Source organism: Apteryx rowi, unplaced genomic scaffold, assembly GCF_003343035.1.
Source record: "Apteryx rowi isolate R43461 unplaced genomic scaffold, aptRow1 scaffold_334, whole genome shotgun sequence".
Taxonomy (NCBI): Eukaryota; Metazoa; Chordata; class Aves; order Apterygiformes; family Apterygidae; genus Apteryx; species Apteryx rowi.
This window is the reverse complement of record NW_020449797.1, coordinates 639,971-667,490: the sequence shown is the minus strand read 5'-3', so window position 1 is coordinate 667,490 and position 27,520 is coordinate 639,971. Positions and strand designations below refer to the sequence as shown.

General features: G+C 41.2%; 1 protein-coding gene across 1 annotated transcript in view; it reads right to left on the bottom strand.

Moving 5' to 3' along the window:
* LOC112969119 (coiled-coil domain-containing protein 162-like) overlaps positions 1-26,633 on the bottom strand; it is a 46,382-nt gene extending 19,749 nt beyond the window's left edge. Inside the window, 12 exon segments of the mRNA XM_026072041.1 lie at positions 714-767; positions 937-1,086; positions 1,920-2,029; positions 3,087-3,119; positions 3,122-3,206; positions 3,635-3,779; positions 5,528-5,760; positions 6,639-6,968; positions 8,579-8,732; positions 12,054-12,323; positions 25,716-25,870; positions 26,619-26,633. Of these exon segments, the coding sequence (XP_025927826.1) occupies positions 714-767; positions 937-1,086; positions 1,920-2,029; positions 3,087-3,119; positions 3,122-3,206; positions 3,635-3,779; positions 5,528-5,760; positions 6,639-6,968; positions 8,579-8,732; positions 12,054-12,323; positions 25,716-25,870; positions 26,619-26,633 (1,734 nt within the window).
* Positions 26,634-27,520: the final 887 nt, after the last annotated feature.

Sequence of the window (27,520 nt, the reverse complement as noted above, 5' to 3'; positions counted from 1 at the left end):
ACTGCTGTCCAAACATCCCTGAAACCAAGCAGTCCTCTCCATAGCGTAGGTTTCCACAGAAGATGACAAGCTGACATGGATATTGGATCCTGCCTCTAGCAGGGCAGTATGTGTTGATGAAGCCAACCTCCAACTCAGCTAATAGCTTACATGGACATTACATGATACCATGAGATGGCATTTCTGATTTTTTGGCTTGGTTTGCTTATTTAGAAAATTCTCCCCACACATGCCAGCTCTCCTAAAGAATACAGTTGAAGTTGCAAAGTTGAGTACTCAGCACTTAAGAGAAGTTGTTGAGGCAGCCACGATGTAGCCTGCCTGGTACATGCACTTCAGTGCAGCCTAAGTGCCTGACTCAGTTGTGTTTTCTATCTCACTCAATGCACAAGACAGACTTGCTCTGGGGAAATGCCTCGCGCAGGGAAAGAGACCCATCAGTAGAATCCCATCACACTTAAATTAAAAGGCTGCCACCGAATCATCCATTTTGAACACAAACCAGGGCACAGCAGGCCGCTACCTTTGCCTTCAGGTTATCCTTGTTTCACAGTTCCTTCTGGCGTGGCTTCCAGCATCAACAAGCACAGAAGGAGCAGCCCCAAAGCCCACTGTGTTCCTCCTCAAAGACCATCACCATGCGATTGCACAGTGGGACTCTGCCCCAAATGAGTCCACCAAATACCACCAACTGATAGACCATCACCACCAACCTGCGTCAGAGCCATATCACTTAGGTTGCCACCTTCCTCTACCACGTGCAGCTCCTGAAGCAAAGCACAAAGGCGTACAGTGACGACACTTGCATAGCCCAACTCTGCTTCAGCTGCTTCCCAGCCTGACAGCTAGACTCTCCTTTTAGTTAGCAACTGCCTCCCACCCAGAAAAACCACCTTCCCCTGATCCCAAAGATTCAAATCAATGCTCTGAGAATACTTGTTCTTTTTGGTAAAGGAGACGATGTTGCTGCTGGAGAATATTTTCATAGAACATGAAGTAGGTCTCAAAGTTGCTGCACTCTCTGGCCATGATGTCACGGCCCAGTACAGTGAGACACTGCTGGAGGTGGCTTTTTTTAAAAGTAACCTAGGAAAACAAAATAAGACAACTTACAGGTAGCCTGAGTCCCAAGAGTTGCTATATACAGTCTATGTCAAAATGATAAAGTCAAAACAAAACATGGTCACCTTACTGTAAATTCAATGCTTCTGCAGTACCAAAATGAAGCAAAAATTTAAATTATTCAATGCAAATGTTTTTTGCCCAATCTACAATTTCACTGGAATAATTGTGTTGCTGTAAAAATATTCTTATTTCAGTTAAATAAGCTAATGGAAAACAGATTCTTCAGTTTTTTGACTGCTTCTGACTGCAACTATACAATATATTTTTTTCCATCTGAAGCTTAGAGAGAATTTACAGTAGACAATTCAAATCATCAGCTCAGAAACTGCCTAAGATGTTGGGACCAACATCCCCTCTCAAGAACTGTATGTCACGATTTTTAACCAAAAGCGGTCAAAACATTTTCTTTAAATTTCACTGAAAAAAATAAGAACTGCTTCCTAACAGTGTGCTGGACCCCTGATTCAGCACTGACTCAGGAAGAAGAGTTCCCGCTACTGAATCCATGCATGAAGCCCTGCAATCCTGCACTGCATATAAACCCCCAACCCTAACTCATCTCCGCATTGCTACAGTCCTGAGATCTGAAATGAACTTGGCACAAGGCAGCAGGACGATACATAAGCTCACTGCCAATACTGCTATTACAAAACACTTAACAACATAATTTGACTATAAGCTTATAAGCTTAAGAAGTGTTTTACTCCTTCAGGTCATTGATTGACAAGAGCTTTAATAAATAAAGCTGTAAACATGATTTAACTGTTGCTTAGGTAGAAATATAGACTATGTACCTCTGCATCTGATTCTTGGTAGTTTTCCATTAGCTTCTGAACAAATGTTTCAACTATCTGTGGTCATACAACTGAGAAATTTTCTTGCATTATTCCATGTTTCCAAAGCTCTGCAGGAACAGAGGGAGAAAAAAAAAACAGAATAAACCACATATCAGTGGGTATCAGATTCAAAATATATTGATTCCTCAGTAATCCCTGGGGTTTGACACTGGGTAAACTTTATGGCTTAGGGTTTCTAAGAGTTTCTAAAATATTTACAACAAAAAGTAAATATCATTGCAAACATTACAAAAACTGTGTTGAGCAGCAATATCAAATTTGTTCTGGCATCAAAGCCAAACACAATTTCATTACGGACCAGTTCCATCAATAAGGACCTGGCCCCCAATTGTGTATAGGAGCTGTGTGTAAATATTGAGAAAAGAACATGGCTTTTGTGCGAAATTGAACATTTCCGTACAGTAATTATGGCTGCATGCAACCTTAACTACTGGCAGTTGGGCACATGTTTCTTCCCTTTTATTTCCACTTTTTCTTTGTTTTACTATTTGTGAACACCCAATTTGCCCAATTTCATACAGTAATTGTACAAAGTAAACACATAACATACTAAAAAATCTGACTTTTAATTGCCAGTTTATTTCAGGCTGCCTGCAAACTCCAGAACAATTAGTGCTCAGCCTTGTTTGCAAAACTGTCTTTTATGGCTAATATACACTACATAAAAAGAAAGCGAAATCTTAGATCTAGGGGATCTGAATCTGTTGAATGGACAGGATAAACATGTCCACGCAGATGGGTGTGTGGTATATGGATATATTGTATGTATCAGCACACAGTTCTTCATTGCCTGCTGCTAAATACATTACTGGATTTTCACACCATGGGCTTTAAAAAACAGAAGAGTTTCCTGAGGGCAAGCCATTTTTCATCAGTGATACTTTCCCTGTGGCCGAGCTGGTCCCTGGCTCCCAGGCAGATCTGTGGGGAAGCCAGGGAGCTGAGAGGAAACCCGCTCTCCTGCTCGTGGGCAGGACAGCGCTTTGCCTTCTGTATGCATCAGGGCTGCTTCTCCCACTCCCAGCCTGGCATTCCCACATCTTCCAGGAAGGGCTGAGGTGGGGGGAGCTGTAAAAACACTTTTAGTATTTTACTTCTCCTTACCAGTGGGGAGGCTGCTCCCTTGCCTGCTCTTTCAGATGTCACTAGAGTCATCTCCTGGTTAATTTTCTTCTGCACATCATGGATCATGTGGATTTCTAGGCTTTCCAGAAGCTTTCGTAGCTAGAATTACATTCAAGACTTAGTTCATACTAAAATCTCTAAACCACTTACAAAGCAACTTGCCAGCTATCAAAACCTACTAGACTAAGCCAAAGCAATTCTCCTCCTCCCACTGTTTTCTAAAATATAGTAGTATTAGAGTATCAAGGTTCATATCCTTGCAGGGTGTCAGTGTATGTAGCTCTGTGCCACAAAAACCTTAGGTAGGGACAGAGTGTCTTGTTGCTTTGGGCTGCCCCGGGACACGCATCTTGCTCCGTATAGCAGAGGTGCCATTAGAGTGTCTCGCAGGTCATCCCCACCGGCCGCGCTCCCCCCCATGACGGCCCCCACAGGCCCCACCAGGCTGCGCTGTGCTTGTCAGAGTTTGCAGARCAACATGACGTTGGATGGTGCTCCGCAACGCCCCGTAAATAATCTCCCTTTACCCGGAACACCTTCATTTCAATTTCTGACGCTCCTCGGGGTGGGGGGGGGAGCGTATGCTGAGTGCTTGTAACAGGCTCTCCCAACAGTTCCTCTGTGCCCGCTTGTCTGGCCAAGGCCTTCACGGCAGGGTACAGGACAACAGTGCTAGAATCACCAAGACAGGGATAGTTCACACATTCTCTCTCAAAATTGTTCTGTTTGCATTTACTGACCTGGGACCTTAACTTTCCTTCTACTTGCCCTGCCCCTGTTCCTAACCCATGAAGAAAGTCCGTTAAGACCCAACTCTCTGCATTCGACCTACAGGTGGGGCAGAGCAGCCTCTTTTTTACTGATCCTGTGATATTACATAGTTCAGTAATCTCTCTTTCAAGCTTATAATAACATAAAAATAAAACTGAGGGGAAGGAACCAGATAAAGCAGGGAAATCTGGCCACCAGGGAGAACTTGTTTATCACCATCGATCAAATAGACCGAGAGACTTTCTCCACCTCCTCCCCTTGCTCCCCTTCATGTCTGATCAGAGGTTTGCTAAGTGCCCAGGCAGACGCACCCTTTGCTCACAGAAGCAGARGAGCCATTAGCAAGGCATGCCTACCTCATTACATTTTGTTGCTTTAATCATGCTGCCTTTTAAACCCTGGGTGGCACAACTTGAAGGCTAGCGCAGTGCTAGGAGGGAAGGAGGAAGCTTTCACCTGGGAAAGGGGATGGATGGGGTGGGGTGGAGGGGGACATGGTGGATTTGTGAGTACAGTACACACAGGTGCCACAGTCCCACCACAGCAGATCACCTGCTACCAAAGAGCTCTTGCACGTGCAGCTAGGAAACTCCTCCTGCTTAAATGCCAGTGTAAGGAAAGCTGCTGGGGAGGGAGACCTTGTCTGTCTTCCAGGACGTAATAACCACTGAGCCAGACCTCTGGCAGCTGCCAGGAGCAAGAGCTGCAGGTGCAGAGTGGCTGGGAGATGCCCTCCRCTGCCCAGCACGTGGTGGAAACTCAAGTCACTGTTGGCTGCACGTGCTGAACTCATACCCCAGCCTTGCAGCCCTCCTGCGAGCTATGGGACCCTGGTATTGGACTGTGCCCCCTCCTATCTGCTGGTAATGCCTGGGAGGTGATACTCAGATATGGCTATATGGAGACTAGAATGGAAAAATTCTGATATCGGTTCATTACATAAAAACTTCCTGCAGTGGATTCAGGCTTTTCAGTCTAAAATGTCTTGGCCTTGTAGGGACAGGCCCGTACGCATTCCTGCGTCCCTGCTCCCCTGCACAAGAATTCTGTTTTCCAGCTCTGTCATGCACAGGTTTCATCCTTCCTGCGCCATCTTGCTCTTCCACTTCCTTTTTTGTGTTTTCCGGGGACAGGGCTTTTTTAAAAATGATGTTCCATTTTTCTGCTTCCAGAAGGGCCTCTCTGATGGAAATTTCCAATTGTCTATTCTCGATTGCTCAAAGGCGAGCCAAGTAGGAGGGTTAGGAAGAATTCTGCTATAATTAAAATTCACATAACAGGCTTCCAAATTTTCCATTTATTAAAGTACTTTATTTAATATTGTTTAGGAGGCCTGAAATACTAAGGCAGGTCTCATGACTGAAAGGAATGCACTTGGAAAACACCATTAGCAAACAATTTGAATAGACATTAAAAGAGGGGAAAAAAAACAATATTGAAACAAAGAAACAAAAAGTAGCTCACAAGCCTTTTGAGAAAAGTGAAAGTACCAGGAAAATTATAAGCAAAACTAAAGAAAGGTAGAAATAAAAAAAAAAGCAAGTAAAAGAGAGTGACAGGAAGAAAATGGTGTGGAGAAGGCAGAGATTCTTCTCATTTTTCATCTTTTCAGTCACTCTGGAATACTCTTGCATCCAAAGGTAACTCACCCATATTGCTCACAAAACTCTTTGTAGAGAGGAACTGTATTGATATCCTCAGTCCTCAATTTGAGTCGACCCCATTCTGCCTTTAATATTTCCATTTGCTTCCATAGTATTAGAAAAGATCTCAGCAAGTTACATGATGTGACTGGATCATGATGCCTCAGCAAAACTTTGCAGGTCTTTTTCCTGCTCTGCAACCAGTTAGAACTTGAGTTCCTCATTTCTGCCAAATTCTCCTGAAATTCACAGGAAAATGCTTTACTTCAAAAAGCTATGACAAGCTTCTCACATGCTTTTTTTTTGCTTAATAGCATCTCAAGAATTATACAATGGTATGAGACATGCAACAGGCTATTGCACAATAAGAACTTGCAGTTGGCCCTTTTACACCAGTGTCCTTCAGTACAGGAAAAACCCAGGGTACTTTCTGATTGCAATGAGTACTCACATACTGYAGAGAAGATGGGAACAAAATTACACAGCTAAATTCTTCATTTTATCGCTGCTTTCCTCAAGTGAATAGCTTCAACAGCAACACTCTCTGCTTGGTCACTGACTAAAAGTACCATTATAGGAATCAAACTTTCAGCTCAGATCTTAAAGAAAATAAACTTTAAGGTAACTAAATGTGTCCTCTCCRACCACTTGACCTTGCAAATTTATCCCTGTATCTGCTTGCCATCCCAAACTGTTTGAATCTCTACCTGGTCCTTGAACCAGATCTTTGTGTAGACTCTGGCAGGTTCTAGGTGTCCCCAGCAACCATTGCTCACACACATACCCACAGTGCAAATATTCTGGGAAGTACAGCCTGGAGTTACCTTGCCTCTTCTTGACTAGATTTGTTCTTAGATGGTGGCCAGGCTGTTGCTTTCCCCTCTGCACTGAGTGGCTTTTGCTAAAGAAAAAGCTGGAGTTCTTGCCTCCTAAACTTCTGCAAAGGKTGGGGAGAAGTCAGGACAGTCTTCATTTTCTCCAGAGGTCTGACAATACCAGCAGGCCCTTACAGGGCATCTATCACAAGGGCTTCTCTCAAGAGCACTCAGAGCTTATAGGAAACAACATTGTTTTCTTTGCTTCTTATCAGATAGCCAGGAGTAGGTTTACAGCATACCTCAGGACCAGGTCTCTTATGTTCACAGAGATCTGATTGCAAAAAGTAAAATGGGTCCTGCATAGAAGCTGTACAATCCCAAATGAACTGAGCTGTCAGAGGTACCTGCTTGTTCTTAGCTAATGAGGCTCGACAGTCAGCGTGATCCTCCACAGCACAGCCACAGCTGTTCTGCAGTACATCCTCCAGCAGAAACTGCATTGCAGCCAGCTCCCCGTGAGCAACTCTTCGGTCTGCATCACTCAGGTCGCACAGGCACAGCTGGGGACGATGGGAGAGCCTGTGATGTTCTGTGTTGCTCAGAGCACAACAAGTAACAGCAAATCTCAGCTATTGTGAGCATAGGTTTTTTGTGTGTTATAAACAAATGGATCCCAAGCTTGAAGCACTGTGGTCCTAAAAAAACGTATGCCCATACATAAGAAGTATTTGATTCTCTAGTTCTACCACACTTGGAAAACGACAAGTACAGCTTCATTATCTATATAAATGTTCTGCTTGCCTTACAGAAAGATCAAACACAAAGCAAATGTTAAAACGGGCTTTTGGATAGAAAAGGAGGAGATGCTTTTTGTTCACTCCTGTTCTTCAAGAAACAGAGACAGGAAACAAGAGAGCGTTTGTTTGTTTTCCTCCCACATCTTAGATTCATCTTGTCTTTATATCTTTGGCTATCTAAGCTCAAGGCTGCTGTCTCAGTGTACCTGCATGTTGTAGTTTATATTAATTGTGCTGTTGACAGTGACTGGAAACAATCCTCCATCCATTAGGAATGTCCTCCATGGAAAATGCATGAGTGTCTAAAAGAATAGAGACAACTGTTCATAAATAAAAGCAGCATTCAGACAGTTATGAGAGTCCCATCTAACCTGATCAGGAAAAGGTAACTCAGAGGCCAAGCTGCTACTTGATTTGTGACACACTCTGCCCTCACTTTGAGAGCAGGTCATATATTGGAAAAGAGAGACTCCTCTRTTATTACTCCTTGGGAAGAAGCACTAAGATGCACTCCAGAGTATTTTCTACCAAGGTGCTGCGTCTGTGCTACTTGTGCCTCCACAGAATAGCTCCCAGRTCCCTAGCTGGGGTATCCCTGTCGTATCTCAGAGGGATGGGGATAAGGTTCCCAAAATAACCTACATATTATTCACCAAAGATGGCCAGACTTCATAAGCAAGCACAAAGCCTATTTTTCAGTTATGCTAAAGGGGAACTATGTATCATTATCACCTAGATCAAGGCAGGGACAGCAAAAAATTGTATTCCTAYAACTCACTGCTTGGCAAAGTCATTATTAAAGGTGAACCAATAGTGGCTAATTAGCAGGATGGAATGAAAATGAGGAAACATTAAGTTAGAATGATTATCAAGAAATGTCTATTACCTTGAAACATGCTAATACACTAGCAAGGCTCATCTTTATTTCCCTTTACATTTGACCAGCTTTTTTTTGCCAGTGTCATCAGAGTGCCTTTTTAGCATGTAGCACAATCTAATCTGTCATCGTGTAGCTCTGTGTGACACTACAGCTAAGAAAACAGTACCTAAGTACCTTACATACATCCATGACACACATGGTGGGCAATCAAAACTGCTGCCAGGTGACAAGAGAGCTCAGGAGGATAATTACCCCAAACTGAAAGTTAGTAGAAACATCAACACTGGAGTCAGGATAGGCAAAATATTCCAACACGTATCATTGAGAATAATTGCATTTTGGTGACATCGATGTGATTCACTGATGTAGAGAACTTTTTCTAGGACCCCAAATGATGAATCAAGTTAATTAGCTGTGATCATAGGAATTCTTTTAATTAGCTATTAGCTGTTAGGTTCTTTGCACCATGGAAGGGAAAGAGTGAGCACCTCAGTGCACTTCCTTCTCCAAGGAGCGCAGTGCAAACAGAGGCAGAGTGCCTCCGAGAGTATGTTTTACCCACCTTGCAGCTTTGAGGATCCAGAAGCTGTGGGAGCCTTAGCTGTGAAGCAAATGCACTCTGAATCACAGAGTTACTCAGTGGAGGCAACGCACGGCATATCCTGTCTGTAACACTCTGGTAGGCTGAAACATTCCCAGAGGACAAAAATGTCTCCCTGAAAAGGAATCAAATTATTGTATTAAGAAGTAAGATTGCTTTGAAATTCTCCAAATGTTCCATAAAAAAATCACTTTCTTATCATCATAAACTGGCATGACCATGCCAATCCGTGCAGATTGTACAGATTGTCATAGCTAAGGTGCTATGAGTGAACGGAATATCAGTTCTCCGATAGCAGCAGATATAACCATTAAAAACAAATAGACACAAATGTTGATGATGCAGATGTATTTGTGAAAGTATGTCTTACTGTGGACATTTAAAGTAAAACATATGCTAGTGTTAATGGAGAGGGATCCTTGGGTAGCTAGCAGACTGGTAATAAATCAGGAGATCTACTATCTATTTCTGGTAACAAGATAATGTTCTATACAAAGTGGGAAAAACTTAAATATTCAGGAGATGGTGGTTATAAACCTTTGGCACCTCAATTTTGGGATACTTAAAGTTGGAGTCCAGAGCTGGATTTAGCAACCACACTCCCCAGTGATTTTCATGAGATTTAGGTCACATATGTAGCAGAACCAGGGCCATGCAGACACTCCACAGCCCAGAAGAGCAGCAGGAGTTAGTAAACCAGGTAGAGCGCTCTTCTAACATATATATACTGCTTCTGAGACTGAGCTAGCTCGTAATGCTTGTGTTGCATTGTGCTGTGCAATCATACACATAAAGCTACTTTTAACTACACTCTGTGCAACATACCTTTGATCATTCATCCTTTTGGGAATGTTCCTGAGTTCTACTCTGTCCTTCTGAGATGGGGGACTGGAACTGCATAGGCTCATCAACATAGGTTTATTCAGTGATATAGTGATACTCTTGTTTTTGTGCTCTATACATTTCCTAAAGGGAACTGATTTACCTTCTTTTTTTGACTGCTACTGAGCTGAAATTTTAACAGAACTATCTGTCATAACTCTGAGATTTCATTACTGTATGGTAATGGTCAAGTGAGAGCCCGTCATTTTTTACAGCGGGATTTTTTTTTCCCCCCAGGTGCATCCCTTCACATTTACCAACACTGAACTCCATCTGCTGTGTTACTGAGCAGGCATTCAGTCTTGTAAGGTCCTTCTCCAACCAGGCCTCACCCTCGGTATCCTGAATATCTCGGTACCAYGTACACACTGTATCACCTCAGCTCCAGCCCCTTTTCAAAGTCATCTATGAATATCTGAACAGTAGAGGAGACACCTGAGACTCTTGTGAGAGTGGTGACCTCCCTTATCCACTGAAAAAGCTGTTCATTTACAGCCTTCTGTTTCCTAAATCTCAACAAATTATTTACAAATGTGACAATCTCCTCACATGTCCAACGGCTCTTAGACTCCTTAAGAGCCCTTTTTGAAGCTATTAAAGCTTTCAGAGAATCCAGACAAACTGTAGCAAACACTTATCCATGTTAGTTAACTCCTTCAAAGAACTCCGGTATGTTTGTAAGGCATGACTGCACTTTCCAAAAGATGTGTTAGCTCTTCCCTAGTACATCATATTTGCATCCACTTTATTACAGCTTCTGCTAATTTGCACACTACACATATCAGGCTTATCAGCCTGTGATTAGCCAGGTCACTGTTGCAATCCTTTTGAAAAAAGTGGCACCACATTAGCCACCTCCAATCTTCAGGTATCAAGGCAGTTTTAATCAAGAATTTGCATACCACAGTTAGTACTTCAGCTTTTTTTTTTTAATCTTTCTGTTCTTTCAGAATTCTTGGGAGAATATTGTCTGGTCTTGGTAATTTGTTAATTATCTTCATTTCAGTTCATTTGTCCCATCATTTCCCCTAGTAACATTTTCATTTGAGGCAGATCCTCTGATTCGCCCCCATAAAGAAAGGTTCTAGTGTGGGAACCTCCTCAAGCTCTTCCACAAAGAATACAGAAACAAACAAATCACTTGTAAAAATGTGTGCTATTGCCTTATCTTCAGTGATCACTCCTGATCACCTACTGGCCCTACTGACTCTCTGGCGGATTTCCTGCTCCTGATATAATTGAAACAAGATTTATTACTAGTCTTGATGCCTTYAGCAAAATTGTTCCTCAAAATCTTTGCTGGGCTGCCTCAAATCATTTTACTTTTAGCCTGTCACAGTTTATAGTCTTTTCTATTTTCTTTATTTGAATGTAACTTCAGCTTTTTAAGGATGCCCTCCTTTAATAATCTGCTTACTCCTGCTGTTTAGCCATGCCAGCATCCTCCTATTCTTTTTTAAGTCTTTCTTCACATGTGCTATGCATTTATTTTGTGCCACCAGTATGTCCCCAAAGAGTCTCCATGCCATCTGCAAGGATTTAACTCCCCTAGCTAATCCTTTTAGTTTTTTTCCAACAAGTATTCTCATTCTTATGTAGTTCTGGTTTTTGAAGCTGAGCTCAGCTATGGTGATATTTATTTGGTTTTCACTGTCCCTTCAGGGATATTTTATGCAAGCACATTATGGTTGCTCTTAGAGAATAGCTCCAACTGTAATATTTTGAACTAGGTCCTGTGCATTACTCAGAACCAAGTCAAGGAGTTGTTTTCCTCTGGTGGACTTCCCAACCTGGTTGCTCCACAAAACAGACTTCTATTATACCTAAAAATCTGGTCTTGCATCATGCCACAATGTGACATGTGCCTAATCTATGGAGGGGAGGAGAGTTGGAATTTCCTTTGCTTTTGCATACCCTACCCTTGTTTCAGTTCTGCCGAGGATAATCCATATGTAATTCAAACCACTCTGTGATCATTATCAACAGAGAATACATGGGGGGAGAGAGGTGAGAAAAGGGAAACAGTTAATTTTTAGGAAGTCCTGAAAAGTAAATCTTAGTTTGGTTTCTATAATGGGGTAAATAACATTTTACAGGCAGGCAAACCTAGATCTGAGTGTCCTGGGAATCCTGTACCTGCTTCTTAAGTATTCTTTGAGAGAGAAAATGTAAAATCGCATGTAGCTCCTGCAGCAAAACAAAACGATGCACTCATAAGTATACCTCCTTGGCAGCTACCAACCTCCCTGAGTTAGTAAGTTGTGTATCACAACATAAAGGTGATATAATGCTCAGACAAAGAACAGCTGTACTCAGATATGCTCTGCTGAAATTCCTGTGAGGACTCCTACCAATTCTGGGGGAAAGGAAATTGGCAGGAAGTACATTTCTCTGCTTACAAGGCACGTTTCATCATCTTGGAGCAGATACCACAGACAAAATTTAAATTAATCTTCCCTACTTTTTTTCTCTCTTATCAACAAAGGAAGCCCCTTAACAGCATTTTCTAAAATGCTAGTTGCTACTCCCACCCCTGACAGGCTGTAGCTCCTACCGTAGTCGATGTCTAATTGTTGCATCAAACTGTAGAAACACGACTTCTCTGTGAACAGCTAGCAGCTGGGCTACTTCGCTGGTATCCAGTGGATTCTGAAGGCTGTCAATCATTTCCTGTATCTCTTGAAGTTCAGATCCTAGAGGTCCAAAAACAATAAGTTTACCAGATATGTGTGAGGAAATGCACATAAAATACATTAGTTCTATAACTTCTTTTTCCCTCCAACTGTTTTGCACATCATGACTTTCTTCATTTTTCCTCTTTCCCCTGGGAGGCAGAAGAATGCATTTACATCTTATTCAGCACACTACAAAAACACGCTTTAAGAAAACAGATTACAGCAGCTGGAGAATTATGAGGATGTAGTAAGGACAGGGAGAAAGAGGCATAGGAGTGAAGTTACAMGTATCTCAGAAGAATGGTTCTTTTGTTATCCTCATCCATTAAAAAGCCAATTATTATAAAATGCCAACAAGGGAACTGCTAGACTCCATCTTATAGATTATTATTATCAAGTTTAAGTTTGTCAAAAGGGTGCAGAATCAGGTCCTGAAATGGCATTTTACACACTCTAAAGACCTAAATTAGTTATTACCTGGTAGGAGATAGCTTGTCTGGGATAGGGACAACTTCTCCAAATGATTTCAATAAAATACTATCAGGGCCCCATTCTGCAAGTTAGTGAATATTTTTCTGCTGAGGCTCTGAAGTTTGTTTATTTCTTTTAATCCGAGCATGAAACTTCCTAAAGCAATGGGTGTCTATAAATCAATAACGTTATAAGGACACCTGTTCTTACTTGGTATTTGTACAAAATTTGTGTATAGCACTTGGCTGCCTCCCAAGACGCATCCACCACAAAAGTGATTTAACTTCAATGCACCTATTACAGAAAACCAATGTTCTTTCTGTCAGGTTGCAGAGACTGCCATCATTTAAGGCAGTTAAATGTTCTGACTTGTGGGAGAGGGGAATTATTTCTGAACAACAGCTACAAAAAAGATCTCTTGGTGAGGAACAATAGAGTTAAACTGTCTGTACAAAATGTGTTATAGAGACAGCAGAGTACTGAGGACTCCATTGCACATATTTTCTGTTTTAAACGTGTGGTATGTGCTCTAGGTATGTTCGAAATTAAAATACATTGTATATAATATTCCTCCTACATTTGGTTGTGTGGGTTCTCATTGATCACTGAGCTCAGACTTCTTGTTTGTTTCAAAGCTCGTTAAACATGCTAATTTACGTAAGCTTTCTCAGCCGTATACAAATGAAGTTACTGATACACACTTAATGGTACAACGAGCACGTGCCACAGAACAGAGAGTGCTTTTTGTTAGAGAAAATAAGCCCACTTCCAAATTAGACATTCATCAGCACAGTGTTAAAATAAAAAGCTGTAACAAGTATTTGTGATTCACTGAGTCCTTTCTTCTCTTCTAAAGAGAAATTTCAAGAAGCTAAATTCAGAACAGATAATAGAAATCTTACTCATATAAAAAGAAAAATACATGAAGGACCACATGACAAATTTGGACACATCAAAAGCTAAAAATAGTCTTTCATACATTTTTCCCAATTCTTGAAGAATTTTATATTTTTACCCAATTTTCATTAATGTTTTAAAATATGCCAGGACAGAAGTGAAGCTGTGTAGGAAAAGTTTCCACTCCTGAGTTGTGTTTAAGCAGTGCCAAACATACAGCTAAAGGTGTGCATTTGTAGGTGGCATGAAAACAGTCCAACCAGGCAACACGTGTGCGCACGCACACACACACACGCACGCACACACACACACACACACACACACAGAGAAAGAGCAGGAGGCATGTGTAATGCACCATGTTTCATAACTCTATCTCATTCTACTGCAGGAATAATCCAATGGCTGAAAAACATTTCATTGCCAAGAGCATTTCGCCACTTGGGATAGGATTATCTCATGTAACTTTTGTTGCCTAAATATGAGGCATAAAGTTTAATTTGGCTCCTGCAATACTAACTAGAGGAATATAGGCATCTCCAAAGAGGAATTGAGCCCAYTCATTTTCAACACAATTTAGCCTGGGATGAGCAACTCCTCTGAAGGTGTCTTTGTAACAGTGTCCAGTGAAGATGTCCGGTGACACCAGAGACACCTAGTTAGTAGTTAGATACCTAACTTCTGGCCACTAAAGTAAAGCTAGATAAACCCCACTCCTGCAGTATAGTTTAACATGAACAGCAGGTCAAATCTATTGTATAAACTGATACTATTTCTGCACTAACACATGTTCATGTAGGACACAGCATACATTTCATCTGTTTTATCCTTTGGAAAGAGAATCAAGTGATAGATTTACTAAAGGAAACAAAGCTTGCCTTTTCTAATCTTCTGGTAAAGACAAAATCATCATGATCTAAACAGATGGCTTAACAGAAACTTTCTAGAGTGGAAGAGCAATTTTGGGGCCMTGTTTTCTGCTCCCTTCTGGAGCAGGACCTCTAAACCCTGTAGGTATGTTGCCTTTCTGTGATATTGTGACAGATCTGTGACGCTGTGTGCACAATCCTGAAATGTGATGGTCTTCCACCAGTAAAATGGAGCAGTGAAGATGAAAAATAAGACTGGATTTTTTTCATGACTTTTTATGTCACTGAACATCTACCTCACCTTTGAACTCTCTTTGTTTCTGCCTCAACATCAGCATTTCATGCTCATTTGGACCCGGAGAAAACTACCTTAAACATGTAATATTTGTTACTTACCAATCCTTTCAGTCCCCCCCCAGTCTGGGGTCAGAGGCTCTGGGTTTAAGGCATAGAAACAGTTTGGTGAGTTTCCTAAYTGAGCAAAACCCAGGAGATAGATAGGAAACAATGTCATGAAGTGCACCAACAATTTCCAGGCTCAGGTGGGGAGCTCTGAGAGCAGCCTGCATGCAAGATAAATGCATAGAGGATGCTATTAAGATGACAGGCCCTAAGAAAATACACTAAAGCAGCAAATCTGTCTGAATAAATGCTATGACTGCAGTGCTCTTTGAAGTCTGTCAGCAGCAGTGTTCAGACTATACCTCAACATTTAGGCTGTCCCTAGTGATGCACGCACCCAAAGAAGATAACTGTATCTTCACTGATGAATTATGTTTTAACATCCAATCTACTTTCACACTGAGGGAGGAACTGCAGTGCTAACAGATGTTGCTACCTGCTGGCAGGACACGCTCTGGTTCACCACTCTAGACCACTCTGGTGCAAAATGAGACCTCCCAAAGAGGGCACGGGGGCTCCCAGGGCAGTGGTCCTTGCTGACTGCACTTGTGACGGCAGCACTAGTTCCAGTCAGAAGCTCCTCTTGGGCACACAACCCCAAATACTAACATCCATCACTGAATTTCTTTCAGGCTCTGAATACCACCCCCAGCTGTCACTGCACCATCTGGTGCCACAACTTCTGGGTTAGAAACTGCTATCCCAATATAAACACCTTTTTTACTGTTCAAATCTAGATATATAGCTCTTGCTGGCCAGTCTGTTTCCTTTTGCTCTACAGGAGGTGGAGAAATTAGCACGAGGAAAACTCTTGCAATTTCCTTCCCCTCACATTCTCCCCTCCTTCAAATCCAGCTCCTTCACTGTCACAGCCACCCCAAGCACCTTCTTCTTCCTGCCCTTTCTCCTCAGTCTGGAAGGAAGAGGTAAAAATAAGCCAGAGGACATAAAGGTCTACAACCTGTCACTTCTGTGTACACGGGGACAGGAGAATACCGATAAACTGGCGGGATGGGTAAGGACTGGGGAATACTTTCACATATAGGAAAACAACACAGTGTGGCTGGGTTTTCTATTAACTACTTTTGATCTTTACATTAAAAGATACTTCCTTTCCTTTTAGTCCTGTTTCTATTTCTAAACCAAGAGGCCAGAAGCTCTCTCCTTCCTGTCAGGCACGTTTCAGCAACTTACTTCATCAGTGGCTCATTCTAGCTACATCCAGACTAAAAACACTGATGTTTATTTTCCTATCTCCAAAGACAAGCAAAATTGTAATACATATGAAAAATTTGGGTGGGCCAGCACCCAGACAAAATCTCTTTGTCTTAGAAATACTGACCTTCTCTGGAAGCATTTTGAACATAATCAGCACTTCAGAAGGGTGAGGGATGAACCACAAGTTAAGGAAGGTGCGTCCATCTGGAGACAGCAAACAGCGTGGTCAAGGTTGGAATGACCTGAGTTATTGCAAGAATTGAGAGATCTTTATCATTTGGGGACTTATTTCTTTCTGTCACTTCCCAGGAATATATTTAAAGAGTTTGATAAAACTCTAACTTGGACATAGGATTTGCCTCTAAGATTTGGAGCAAGTGTATTTTAGACATAAAATTATCTAGGTACTATTTTAGGTGTAAAATTTGACCTCAAATGCTCAAACATTTGACCTCAAAAACTTGCTGAATTTGAGAGAAATTTTCTCTCCAGTTGATTTTCAACCAAGTCCTAAGACAGGTCAGTCTAGGAGTTTTACAAAGGCACTTTTGAGTCAAGCTCAGTTTGGTCATTTATTCTAATGGCCCTAGTGTTATCAAAACAGTACCAATTATTAAAAATTAACACGCAAAGGACCAGGCATGCAGATGTGCTCAGCAACATGCTCTAGAAGAACCATCATCCAAGAGGAGGGCTCAATGGCCATCCTGCAAAGTTATAACTGCCCCATCCAAGGCACTGGGAAGCCCCAATCCTCGCAAACCCCAGGAGCCTTGATGCCCTTCAGCATCTGTGGGAAGCTGCCATGAGTTTTGAAGAATTGTCCCCTTGTTCTTTAATGTGAGAGGCAAAGAAGTAGGGAGGAACTGTTTTGCTTCATTTCCTGACTTTTGTCATTCTCAAAAATTTGAAGTGCTGATTTATGAGCACCACTTCCAAGCCATGCTAAAAAGAAGCTAGTCCCAAAATGGCGACCAAAGCATGTGATTTATAAAACAGGGGCGTGAGATGTTGTCCTTAGGGCATTAAGATTTTCTTAACCCTGTGCACACACTTTTGCCATACAGAACGTGAGAACTGTAACTGTCTTTACAGTTAAAAATATTCGTTAAAATATTCTGTGCAATTACTAGCAGGCAGACCACTTTTCTTGCCAGAAGATATTAAAGACAACATTTGTTACATGAGTAATTTATTTTCCCATTTTTATACACAATGTGTCGTTTCTTGTTTCCAGATAGATGAAGATGAAGGACAATATACAGCTAGTACATACAGAGATATAAATTCATCTTGGAGATTAAATTCAACACATTTTGAAGTAAGTTTTGCAGGTTCTTTTTCTTCTTTTTCTGGAAAAAAAACAAGGCTGAATGCAAAAAATAGACCTTTTGTTTGGGTGGGATGGAGTAATGAAAGGTTAAATACTCYGTGTTGTAAGCAAGGAATTTGATTTGGGCAGGGTTTGTTTAACCAGCTGTTCCTGACTAACTTTTGCACAAGAATGATGAGCGCAAATTGTACCCAAGGAAACTGCACAAGTGACATTTTTCAGGCTGAGATTAGTATTCACATGGTGTTGCTTTCATTTCCTCTATCTCACATCACAGCACACAAACCGTATCAGCAGAGAGAGAACAAGCAGGGCAACTACAGTTTGTTCCCAGGGCAGGAGCACACATGCCGTCCAGATGTGCTTCATCTTCACAGACTTAAGTGAATGAGACTTTCAGCCAGTCCGTCACAACCGGTGTGTTTCCCCATGTCAGTATGTATGCATAGTCACACCGTGTTAGTGGTGGCCTCCCCATAGCCGTGCTCGGGAAGGGGGCCAGCGCCATGTGGCCCTGCTACCATGTGGCACAGACGTTTTTCAGACAGAAAACAAGGACAACTGGCTGCGTGCAGACGAGCCCAGGTGCCGCTTACCCCCATGTCACACAGCTGGTTTGGAAAACCATCTCTCAAGAAACAGCTAAAACAGTTTAATCCTGGATAAAGAAGATTTTCTACCTCACATAAAAAAACACTAAAAAACACACCCCACCCCACCCCACCCCCGGTACGCTATATTTGCTTACATAGTGACTAGTACATTTGAAATGTGTATAGATAAGAGCTATGGCCTAGTTTTCTGTGCAAAATCTGGTGACAAAGAAAAAGGCTGGGGGAAGGGAGGGACAGGATGGTACTACTGCATAAAAAACACAACTCTATGTTTTCCCCTTTCTTTCTACTTCCAATATTTACTTTCAAGACAGCAGTTGCTGAGGGAAGCTTTTACTATCTAATGTGAGTTAACACTTCTGTTGCACCTGAGTGCTTCTGCCTTTTTCTGAGGAATACCACTAATGCTTAGGTAAGCTAGCAAAGGTGGGCTAAGTAGGGTACTTATCCACAGCCTTCCCCTCATCCCGCAGCAGCTGGATCTGTGCCAGGGGACAGCAAAATCAGGAAAAATGGGGGTTCGTTGGACCACCAAATGTGGATGTTTAGAATACGAGCAACTCTCCTGAGGCTCACCAGGTCACTGGAGAGAGAAAGAGGCACTTCGAGGACACAGTTCATCTCATCCTAAAACAAGAATCTGAAACAGGTCAGGAGCCTCAGCCCTCTAAAGCACCCCCTGGTTATCAGGGGAGCCTAGTCAGATACAGACATCTAAAGTTAGGTGGGAGAATCCAATTCTGAAACATTCTCTATTGATGTTAATGACCTTCTTCCCAGGTATTTCCTTCAGAGTTTTAAGACAATTATAATGAAAAGTGTTTTGAAAAAAATATATATAACTATTCCCATTCTCACTACTTCTGCTCCTCCCTCAGAACCTCTTCTTTCCTTTTTCTCGTGTTCTTCACTGCATGTTTTTTCTTCCCCATCTTCACTCCCCTCCAGTCTTTATCCTCCCTGCATTACCCCCACTGTAACTAGCCACCTCCCTGGTAGACACGTTTCTCCCACGCAGCTGCAGGCCTTTCTCGGAGGGAGGTGCAGGGATCATGCAACCTGCTCGCCCTCCAAGTGCCTGGCAGCCACAAATGCAGGCACCAAGRTTAGCTGAGGAGATAAGAAAGCAATTGAGTTAATGTCCTGCTCTAACCCTCTTAATGCAGGCAAGATGGAAGCCAAATTTCTGCTTTCATCATAACTAATTGACAGTTGTTGTTTACAAGGTGCTTCTAAGCATCAGTTAAACAACAGAAAATGAAACATTAACTGGTAATAATTGATAAAGTGGGGACAAAAAAAAAGCATGGACGGGGTAGATGGTGAAGGGTGAAAGGACAGGAGCCGTTTTTGAGTAAGCCTTTTCTACTGCTTCTTGCAGTTCTCTAAGTTCACCGTCTAGGGTGAATGGTAACTTCTGTGCCCTGTGTAGGGGCAGGTGCAAACTGTGTGTTGCAGCGGTGCCCATGTAAGCTGCCTTCCAGACACTTTCACTTCTAAATGTCTGCAGTAGGTATGAATTTGCTCTCAGCTTCTTTCGTCTACCGAATGCATAAAGGCAGCAGGCTAATAGCAAGGGATTTGAAAGTGACTGTTGGCTGGGTCACAAACCGGTGGTGAAAAGCAGGCAGGCATCTAAGCGCAGGGGGAGGATAAAAGGGAACCTCAGAAAATTCAGGGCCATCTTAAAAACAAAAGGAGATGCACGTGTATATATGTTTGTTTTCTGTCTTTTTCTAGCTCAGACATTTCATTTTACAATGTAAAAGGACAATGTATAACTGCTTATATTATCCCCAGAATATTTTTGAAGAAGTGTAATATAAGCCTATAAAGTATTCTAGGGTATTGAAATATTTTCTTGCTGTTAGTTAGTTAGAAAAATTACAAGTCCAAAGGCAAAGCCAGTATCTGATTAGGGTGAATAATGCTAGGACTTGCTGTATGTATGTATGTTTAATATCCCACCAGAGTCAATGCTCTGAAAGTCTTTCTCTGTCACAAGATAACAACTTCTGAAACGTACCATGGCTTTATTCCTTGCTAGATGTCCCATGAAACTAAGAGTAGCAAGTAGTGCATTGCATGAACTGGAGAAGCATAGGTCCTGCACCCAAACTAACCTCCTCTGAGCAAGCAAATGATGTTTGATTTAATCTTGCTAGTATGCTAGGTTAGCAACTAAAACAGTTTCTATGACAATTAACCACTCCTGGTCCTAACTCCAAAGTGAGTTCAGCAAAGGAGATGGAAACTGCCTGATCCATGAACCTCCAAGCTGACAGGACTGGGGCTGGAGGGGAGCTTCACCTTGAAAGGTAAGTGTAGTAAAATGCTGTGCTCCTAAGCCTACTATTATCTCTTCTGTTACTGTGTCCAGAGAAGTGTCACAATAAAGCTAACAACAAACCTGTTACAAATGGCCTATGTATCATTTTTATAGGTTCTAACATGCAGAATATTATAGAGCTTTAAAGCTTCTGAGGGCATCTGAGACTGGAGTCCAAAATACAATGCCTTAGACAACACTTAATAAAAGTAGATAAATAAAAGGAAGAAAAAAGGCCTGCATCCTGATTGCTCCCTGGAAACCGGAAACCTGAAGGGCTGGGCCAAGGCTGGTGTATCTCCTCAAACCTGTAGCTGACATGCAGTTAAACACCAAGGAGGGGGTAATAAACTTCTTGTCAAGCATCTTGCTGAATCATGCTTTATGATTTGTTTGGTTTTTAACCACACTCCCAGCCTTTGTTACAAGAACTAAAGCTTTTGCTTGAACCTGAATAAATAATTCTTTTCTTTGTTTGCTGCTGAGCCTCTCTATTGCTGGGAAACAAGATGAACAAGGGCAAAATCAGTGAAGTAGGTGACTACTTCCACATCTAAAAACATCTGCCTGCTGGTGCTGTGCTTGGGGAGCCCAGAGACTTGCACAGTGCATACTGCAAATATGCAGACAGTCAGCATAAGGGCTTGCATTGCTAGCCACAAGTTTTGAGGAAGGAGATCCTTGTGATATGGGCAAACAAATATCCATTCTGAAAGGAGCAAATGATACAGGGTCATTCCCTAGTCTGATGTGTGCCCTTCGCCTCCATTCCTAACTTCTGACAAGTCACATTCCTGCATCTAATTTACTAACAGGTTTTAGTTAACTCTTAAATAAAATTTAAGGGTAAGACAACCCTTACTACATAGACTTAATAATTAAAGTAGAGGATTTACATCCTGAAAGTGAGAGTTCCTATTTGTTTCCTCCTTGCATGCAGTCTTGGGATTAGAGGAAAGCACATTTCTAAAAAATTTCCCTCTTTTATGCCAGCTTTTGCAGGAGACTCTGACTGTACACATCCTCCATCCATGAAACTTGCCCGAACACTGGCAGAACACACTGCTCAGGGCACCTTTGGAATATCATCCTTACAAACATGTACTCACCTTTACTTGGCAATACCCACTGACTGAGGACTCTGGCCCCCAGGAACACATTTTCAAAGATGTTACAAACCTGGGATCAGCTGCAAGGTATTTCTTTAAGTCTTGCTCCTCTTTTTTTTTCTTGAGATAGTCCAGTTATAAAGTATTTGTCTCTGATGACAGGGAAATCATCTAACAAACTTCTTAGGCTGTTGTAGTATGCAATGAGCTGACCTCTCAGGGCATGCTGGGACACACGCTGGTTCAGGCTGAAAAGGTATAATTAAAATATATAGTGTTGTGCAGCATGTCATCTGTCCGGATAAGCTCTACTCTTGTTGAGCCTAATCTCTTTCTGTATGGACGTCTTTGGCATCTTCCACAACAAAATTTATAAGCTATAAATATGACAATTTTGCTGCACTGTGACAACCAGAGGGATAAAAAAACATGATAGTGGCATTTACGAGGCAAAGGAAATTTTAGATTTAACACTTCTGATCAGACAGATGTCTTCACAGTGCTTTGGAAATGTTTATAAATTAATCCAGCAACCGCTTTGTGGTAGCTCTTGATACTTACTTTACAATAGGGAAGCTGAAGCAGGAAGGAACTAAGTGACATGATGAGTTAATTGCAGAACTGTGAATTAAAACCTGACAGTGTGACCCTGAGTCAGATTTCGTAATCACTCAGCTGCACTGAAACTCCACTCCAACAAAACCCCGCTCCAACCTGCAAGCTGTCTCCAGACTAATCAGTCTGCCCTTACCTGCATACTCAGTACATTGTAGTTGGGCTAAAGGTAGTCTGCATCTGTAGTGTGACACAAAGCTATGCAAAGGGGAACAAGAATAGTCATCTTGGTCTACATTCACCTGTGAAGCCAAAGGGTGAGCTGCAGAAATTCCCTTTTACAGCTTATACTGCTATACAATGGAACAGACATTACTTACAAAGACAGGAATCTACCTCATTTGCAAAATATGGCTCACCAACCCAGCTGCCCTGCTTGCAGCTAGCTATTTGCCATGCTCTTTCCCCAGCCTTCTCACATGCATCTCTGCACACCTGGCTATATGAGGAGACCTGGATGCTGGCCACATGGCAGGTTCTTATCCAGTCTTTTGACAGAAAAGAACTGGAACATATAACCCTTATACGGCTTCATAATATGTTATGCACTTCAGCAGAAAGGTGATGTATAAACTAGTCTAGTGCAGTAAGTCAAGTTAACATGGTCTGTTCCTCAGAAAAAATAAACTAGAAATTGCCTGTTTGCTTTTTTTTTTCCCCTTAATTTATTGGCACACATGCTCTAGGATTCAATCTCATGCTATTTTGTTCAAGACAAAACTCCTAGAAACATAAACTTAGCTGGGAATAAAGACTATAGAATACTGAATATTGACATAATAAAGCAGGATTTAAAAAATAGAATCTAGTCCAACTCTAATTGAAACTCCAGTTTCTCCCAAGTTATCTTACCAACTAGACTGAATTCACAGGACATTACATCACCACTAGTTCTTTCTGTGATCTATTGTAGATTATTTCCTTTGCAACTTACCTCTTGTGTTGAGGATGTTTATCTGACATTTCCACACTCTACTCACCATCCCATCATCAATTCTTTCTCCTCATACATAAGCTAAGTGGCATATTTCCTRCCCTTCCAGTAAGATGACTTGTACTGCTTCTACTGTTATCCTACCAAACCATTGAAAATGTTCTTCTTTTCCTGAGTTTGCAAATAAGAAACTCATAAGTTGTATTATCCATGTAAAAAAGATGCCCTCAGAATAAGAGTTTTAGCCATTGTCTAAAATGTCTGTTTTAGTTATACTAAATGTCATAATATAAATGTCTATACAAGATATATATTAACTATATATTAACTATATATTAAACATCTGTATCAGAGATACTTACTTATAAAAACATTTAACAATAATGTCTCTTTTGAGTTTCAGAAATTCATCCTATAATGAGAGAACATTTTCTTCTTAGTACCATGCATGTACCACTAATACTGCAAAGCACTTGAAACATTTTATATTAATATATATTTTTTAAAAAGGTTATGTACAACATTACAAATATCTTAACTATGTGATTTCAAAACTGTAATAATGATAACCATCAAGAAAGATTTTAATCAGTATGACAGATCCAGTAAACAGTTATGGAAGTTTTTTAAATAAATTCAGAATTATTATTTTATTCAAGTCTGGTTCATACAGTTTTGTTCACAAATTCTGTAATATTTCCCAAAAGAGTTCACAACTAGCAGTTACTTCCTCACACTTATCCAGCTTACGGAGCTGGCTGAAAGCTTATGAATACATTAAGCTAAATAATTTATGTTGATGTTTTTAAAAACAGAATAGCTATTAAGGGTCTAGGCAGAAGATGCTTGCTTTTTACTACCTGGTAAGTTCTTAAAGAACATGCTTAACTTGTAATGCATTCATCAAAAGATACATGCTTACAAGCACTTTAATAGAGGATCCATGTTCTCACTTTTATCTAGACACTGGATGAAGAGGAACTTTCCAAAAAGCAAAATCTAGACCCACTATAGTATCTTTATAAACAAATTTTTATGACCCTCTCATTTTCTAAAATAAAAAAAATAAATGAAATGGCTAGAAATATTTATCTAAGATGCCTTCCTCATATAGTGTCCATCTTTAGCTAGACCCCCTATTGGGTGCTTCATATGCATAAAAGCCCAGAACAGTTCTGCACCTAGTAGAATAACTAGACTTGGAATTTATCTCCTTACCTAGTTTGGAAATAGTTTAGGAGTAACACCTCTTAGTGTCCACAACCTTAAACTAGCCATGTGTCTGCAGATTCCTGTTTTTTTCATGCACTTTTTCATGCATATTTTCTCTCTGTCATGAGACCTGCAGCTGTATCCATGGAAGACCACAGGGAAACAGCACCATGGAAGAGGGCTGAGTACCTTCAAGCTTCCCTAAATTTGGAGCTGCCTATCCCTGTGGTGAAAATAATGCCTTTCTTAAACAAATGAAATCTGCTGTTTCCTCCTCTATGACAGAACTGCGCTTTTCACACTTGGACTCGGAGTCTCAGGAGAGTGCCCCAACACAATGCCTTTCTCCTTACGTTAACTGCAGAATAAGTATAGTGCTAACTCAAAAAAAAGGACCCTAACCATTTTGCCTATGTGCCAAATATCAACAGTCTCTCTTGAAAATGATAAATCTCCTGACACACAGGGTTTTGCATTCTGCTGCCCAGGGCTTCTTCCTTCTGAATGAATGAGTTCAGCATCATGTCTCGGGGCCCCTGTTTCTCCAGTTGAACGGAAACAAAAGCTTTTGGAGGCCTAACAAGTGAACAAAAGTATGGCAGCAGGGATGAATCAGCTCTCAAAAGGTAAACTGATAACTCCATCTGAACTACTCAAATAACTTCTCTAGGCACAGCTTCTCCAACATGCAACTGATTCCTTATAGACATATAACAGGTGTAAATACACTAGATTTTATGGATCAGCTGCAAGAGATAAGCTGAACTCTGGAGATAATCTCCCATTCTATATATCTTTAATTTCAATGCAAGTGAAATAAATGGTAAAAGAAAAAGCAGCAAACTAAAAAAAAAAATAATTCTCCTCATAATAACATTGTGGTAGTAACAGAAACATGTGGAGCTTGCCTGGGCCAAGCTGAAAATGTTGAACACCATTTTATTTGTATCTTTAAACCATGCTGTTCAATTAACACAGCATTTTCAGTGTTTAACTCTAACTGGTCAGCATGGAATAATACAAAATCTGTTCTAACTGGGTCTTGCCAGTACCTTGGTAGTACACAGTATCTCATATAAAAGCCAGGAGACCAGGCCAAGGAACTAGTATGTTGGCAAATGAACACTGAGACCAAGCTCTCTTCTACAGGAGGCATGAAATTGTATTTAATGGATGTATTCTGGCCTACTTATTGTTTTCCATAATTTTGTAATGTTTGCAAGTGTAAAAGTCACTGATGTTCAGAAACTCCTGAGATGTCTGCATTTCTTCCTTTAAATAAGAAGTTATCTCCACAGGATTTAATTTGAAGTCAGAGTCCCATCGCCAGGGTATGTCTAAGTAACCAGAGCACTCAGCCTACCAACTCAAGCCAAGAAATAGGGCATCTGGGAACGTGCCCTTAAGATCTAGAGCAAATCATTATGTTTTGTCACTATGAAGGCCCAGGGGAGGGTAAAGCAGATAATGCTCAGGATTCACATTTACACCAGACTGACCGCTACCCATGGAAGAGGGCTTGTACAGTCTGTAACAAGTACCTCTTAATGGTACAGCGTAAATCTGAAGAACGCCCAGGAGAAGATGAGGTGGCTGGTGGGGTTGCTTGCAGCAGCTGATTCTCTATTTCATTCCGGGACATAGAATTTCTTCCACTTGCTGAACTCCTCTGACTTGTTAGACTTGCATTTCCTTCCTAAAACATCACAAATATCAATTTCATGCTTGTCCTCATAAAGGATGGCAGCTGTCCCTATTAAATCAACTCAGATTTGCAGTTCTGTATGCTTTCACTTACCCTAGCTTTATGATGTAATAATTCATTGAGATCACTGAAAGTCACAGAAAAAAAGCATTTCTCATTGTGCACAAGAGTAATGAAACTGTAGAAGCAGCAAAGGTAGGAGGCAGTACCCAATTTATAAATCAGACAACATTCTCCACATTCAGCTAGCAACAAATAAAATATGGATATTCCCAAATATTCATTTTTTCAAATACATACAAATAATTTTATATCCAGATCGCTTGGCTTGAAAATCAGTTCACCTCCCCACAAATGTAAAAAACTACACAAGTGCCCTGGCACACCTGTTATATAAGTCCCAGTGGATCCCAGTATGAAGGAACCTCGGAAGTTTCTGCATATTTACTTTTAAAAAGTCCTAATTTTCAAGCAGGAACAAGTAGTTGTTTTCTTTGGTTTTCCGTATTAGTTGTGGGGGGCCTTGAAAGCACCCTAATTCCCCTGCAACTCAAGGAGAACTATTGTCTTGTTGCGTGTTAGAGAGAGAGAGAGGAAGATCAAAATGGAGTAAAGAAGTCATGTTCTGAGCATTTACTGAGTTCCTTCTTCTAAGTACTAGCCTGACTTGGGTTAGCGCCAACTTGCAAATGGGTCTGCCCAAGAACGTTTACTCTGTTGTAATAGAAAATGAACTTACTTCCCAGAGAACCATTCTACCTGCTTAACAGAGCACAGGGAGGATACAACATTTATGACAAAACTAGAGGTCAACAACTGCTTTAGAAGTAAACAGGCAGACATGCAGCAGTGTGATTACTGACCAGAAGGCACCACCCTTGAAAAATATTTTAGTCTATAAACTATAGRTGTATCTATGCCAGTATAGAAAAGTCTCCATCCTTGGACACTGAGGTTATAAATATATAGGAGTTTGCTATTCTGAAGGCCCTAAACTATTAAACCGGTGTCAAACAGGCTGGACTGCACAAGGGTTTATTGTGCTGTGAGACTCAGTGGTTGAGCCTATGCCTGCCATGGCACAGCCCAAAGGTCTTGGCTATTGACCATCCAAATGATATGGCTGTGGCGTACAGCACGCAGCTCCTTTGGCACCACGCACCTAGTTCTCCATCCCATGGGGTGCAGGGAGGTGCCACAGGCCTAGGCCTGTTTGAAGACTGAGATGTGACATGGACAGAACAAACGTAACAGCCAGGAAACGGGAAGCACTGGTGGGTCCCTCAGTACAAACACAGCCTGTGGCATCCTGCTTATATATCCAGCCCTTTCCATTTCCTAAGCAAGGAGGGTTATACATGATTTTTTCCTGTTTACATGTTGATTTGGAATAACAGATGCATGACATCCTTATCAATGCCTCTGCTGGTTGTATTAATTGTTCTGTCTGTGTTAGTTTGATTAGCTAGCTAATATTCACTGACTATAAATCAGCAAAGACTGATCCAGAAGGGATGCAGCAGCCATTAAATGATTTATAGATGAGAGGAGACATCTGAGAACGAAATACACAGTCACTGCCATTCTTTGGAAAAKAAACTATTAACCATTTAGGCAGTAAGAGAGTGCCAAATGTTTGGA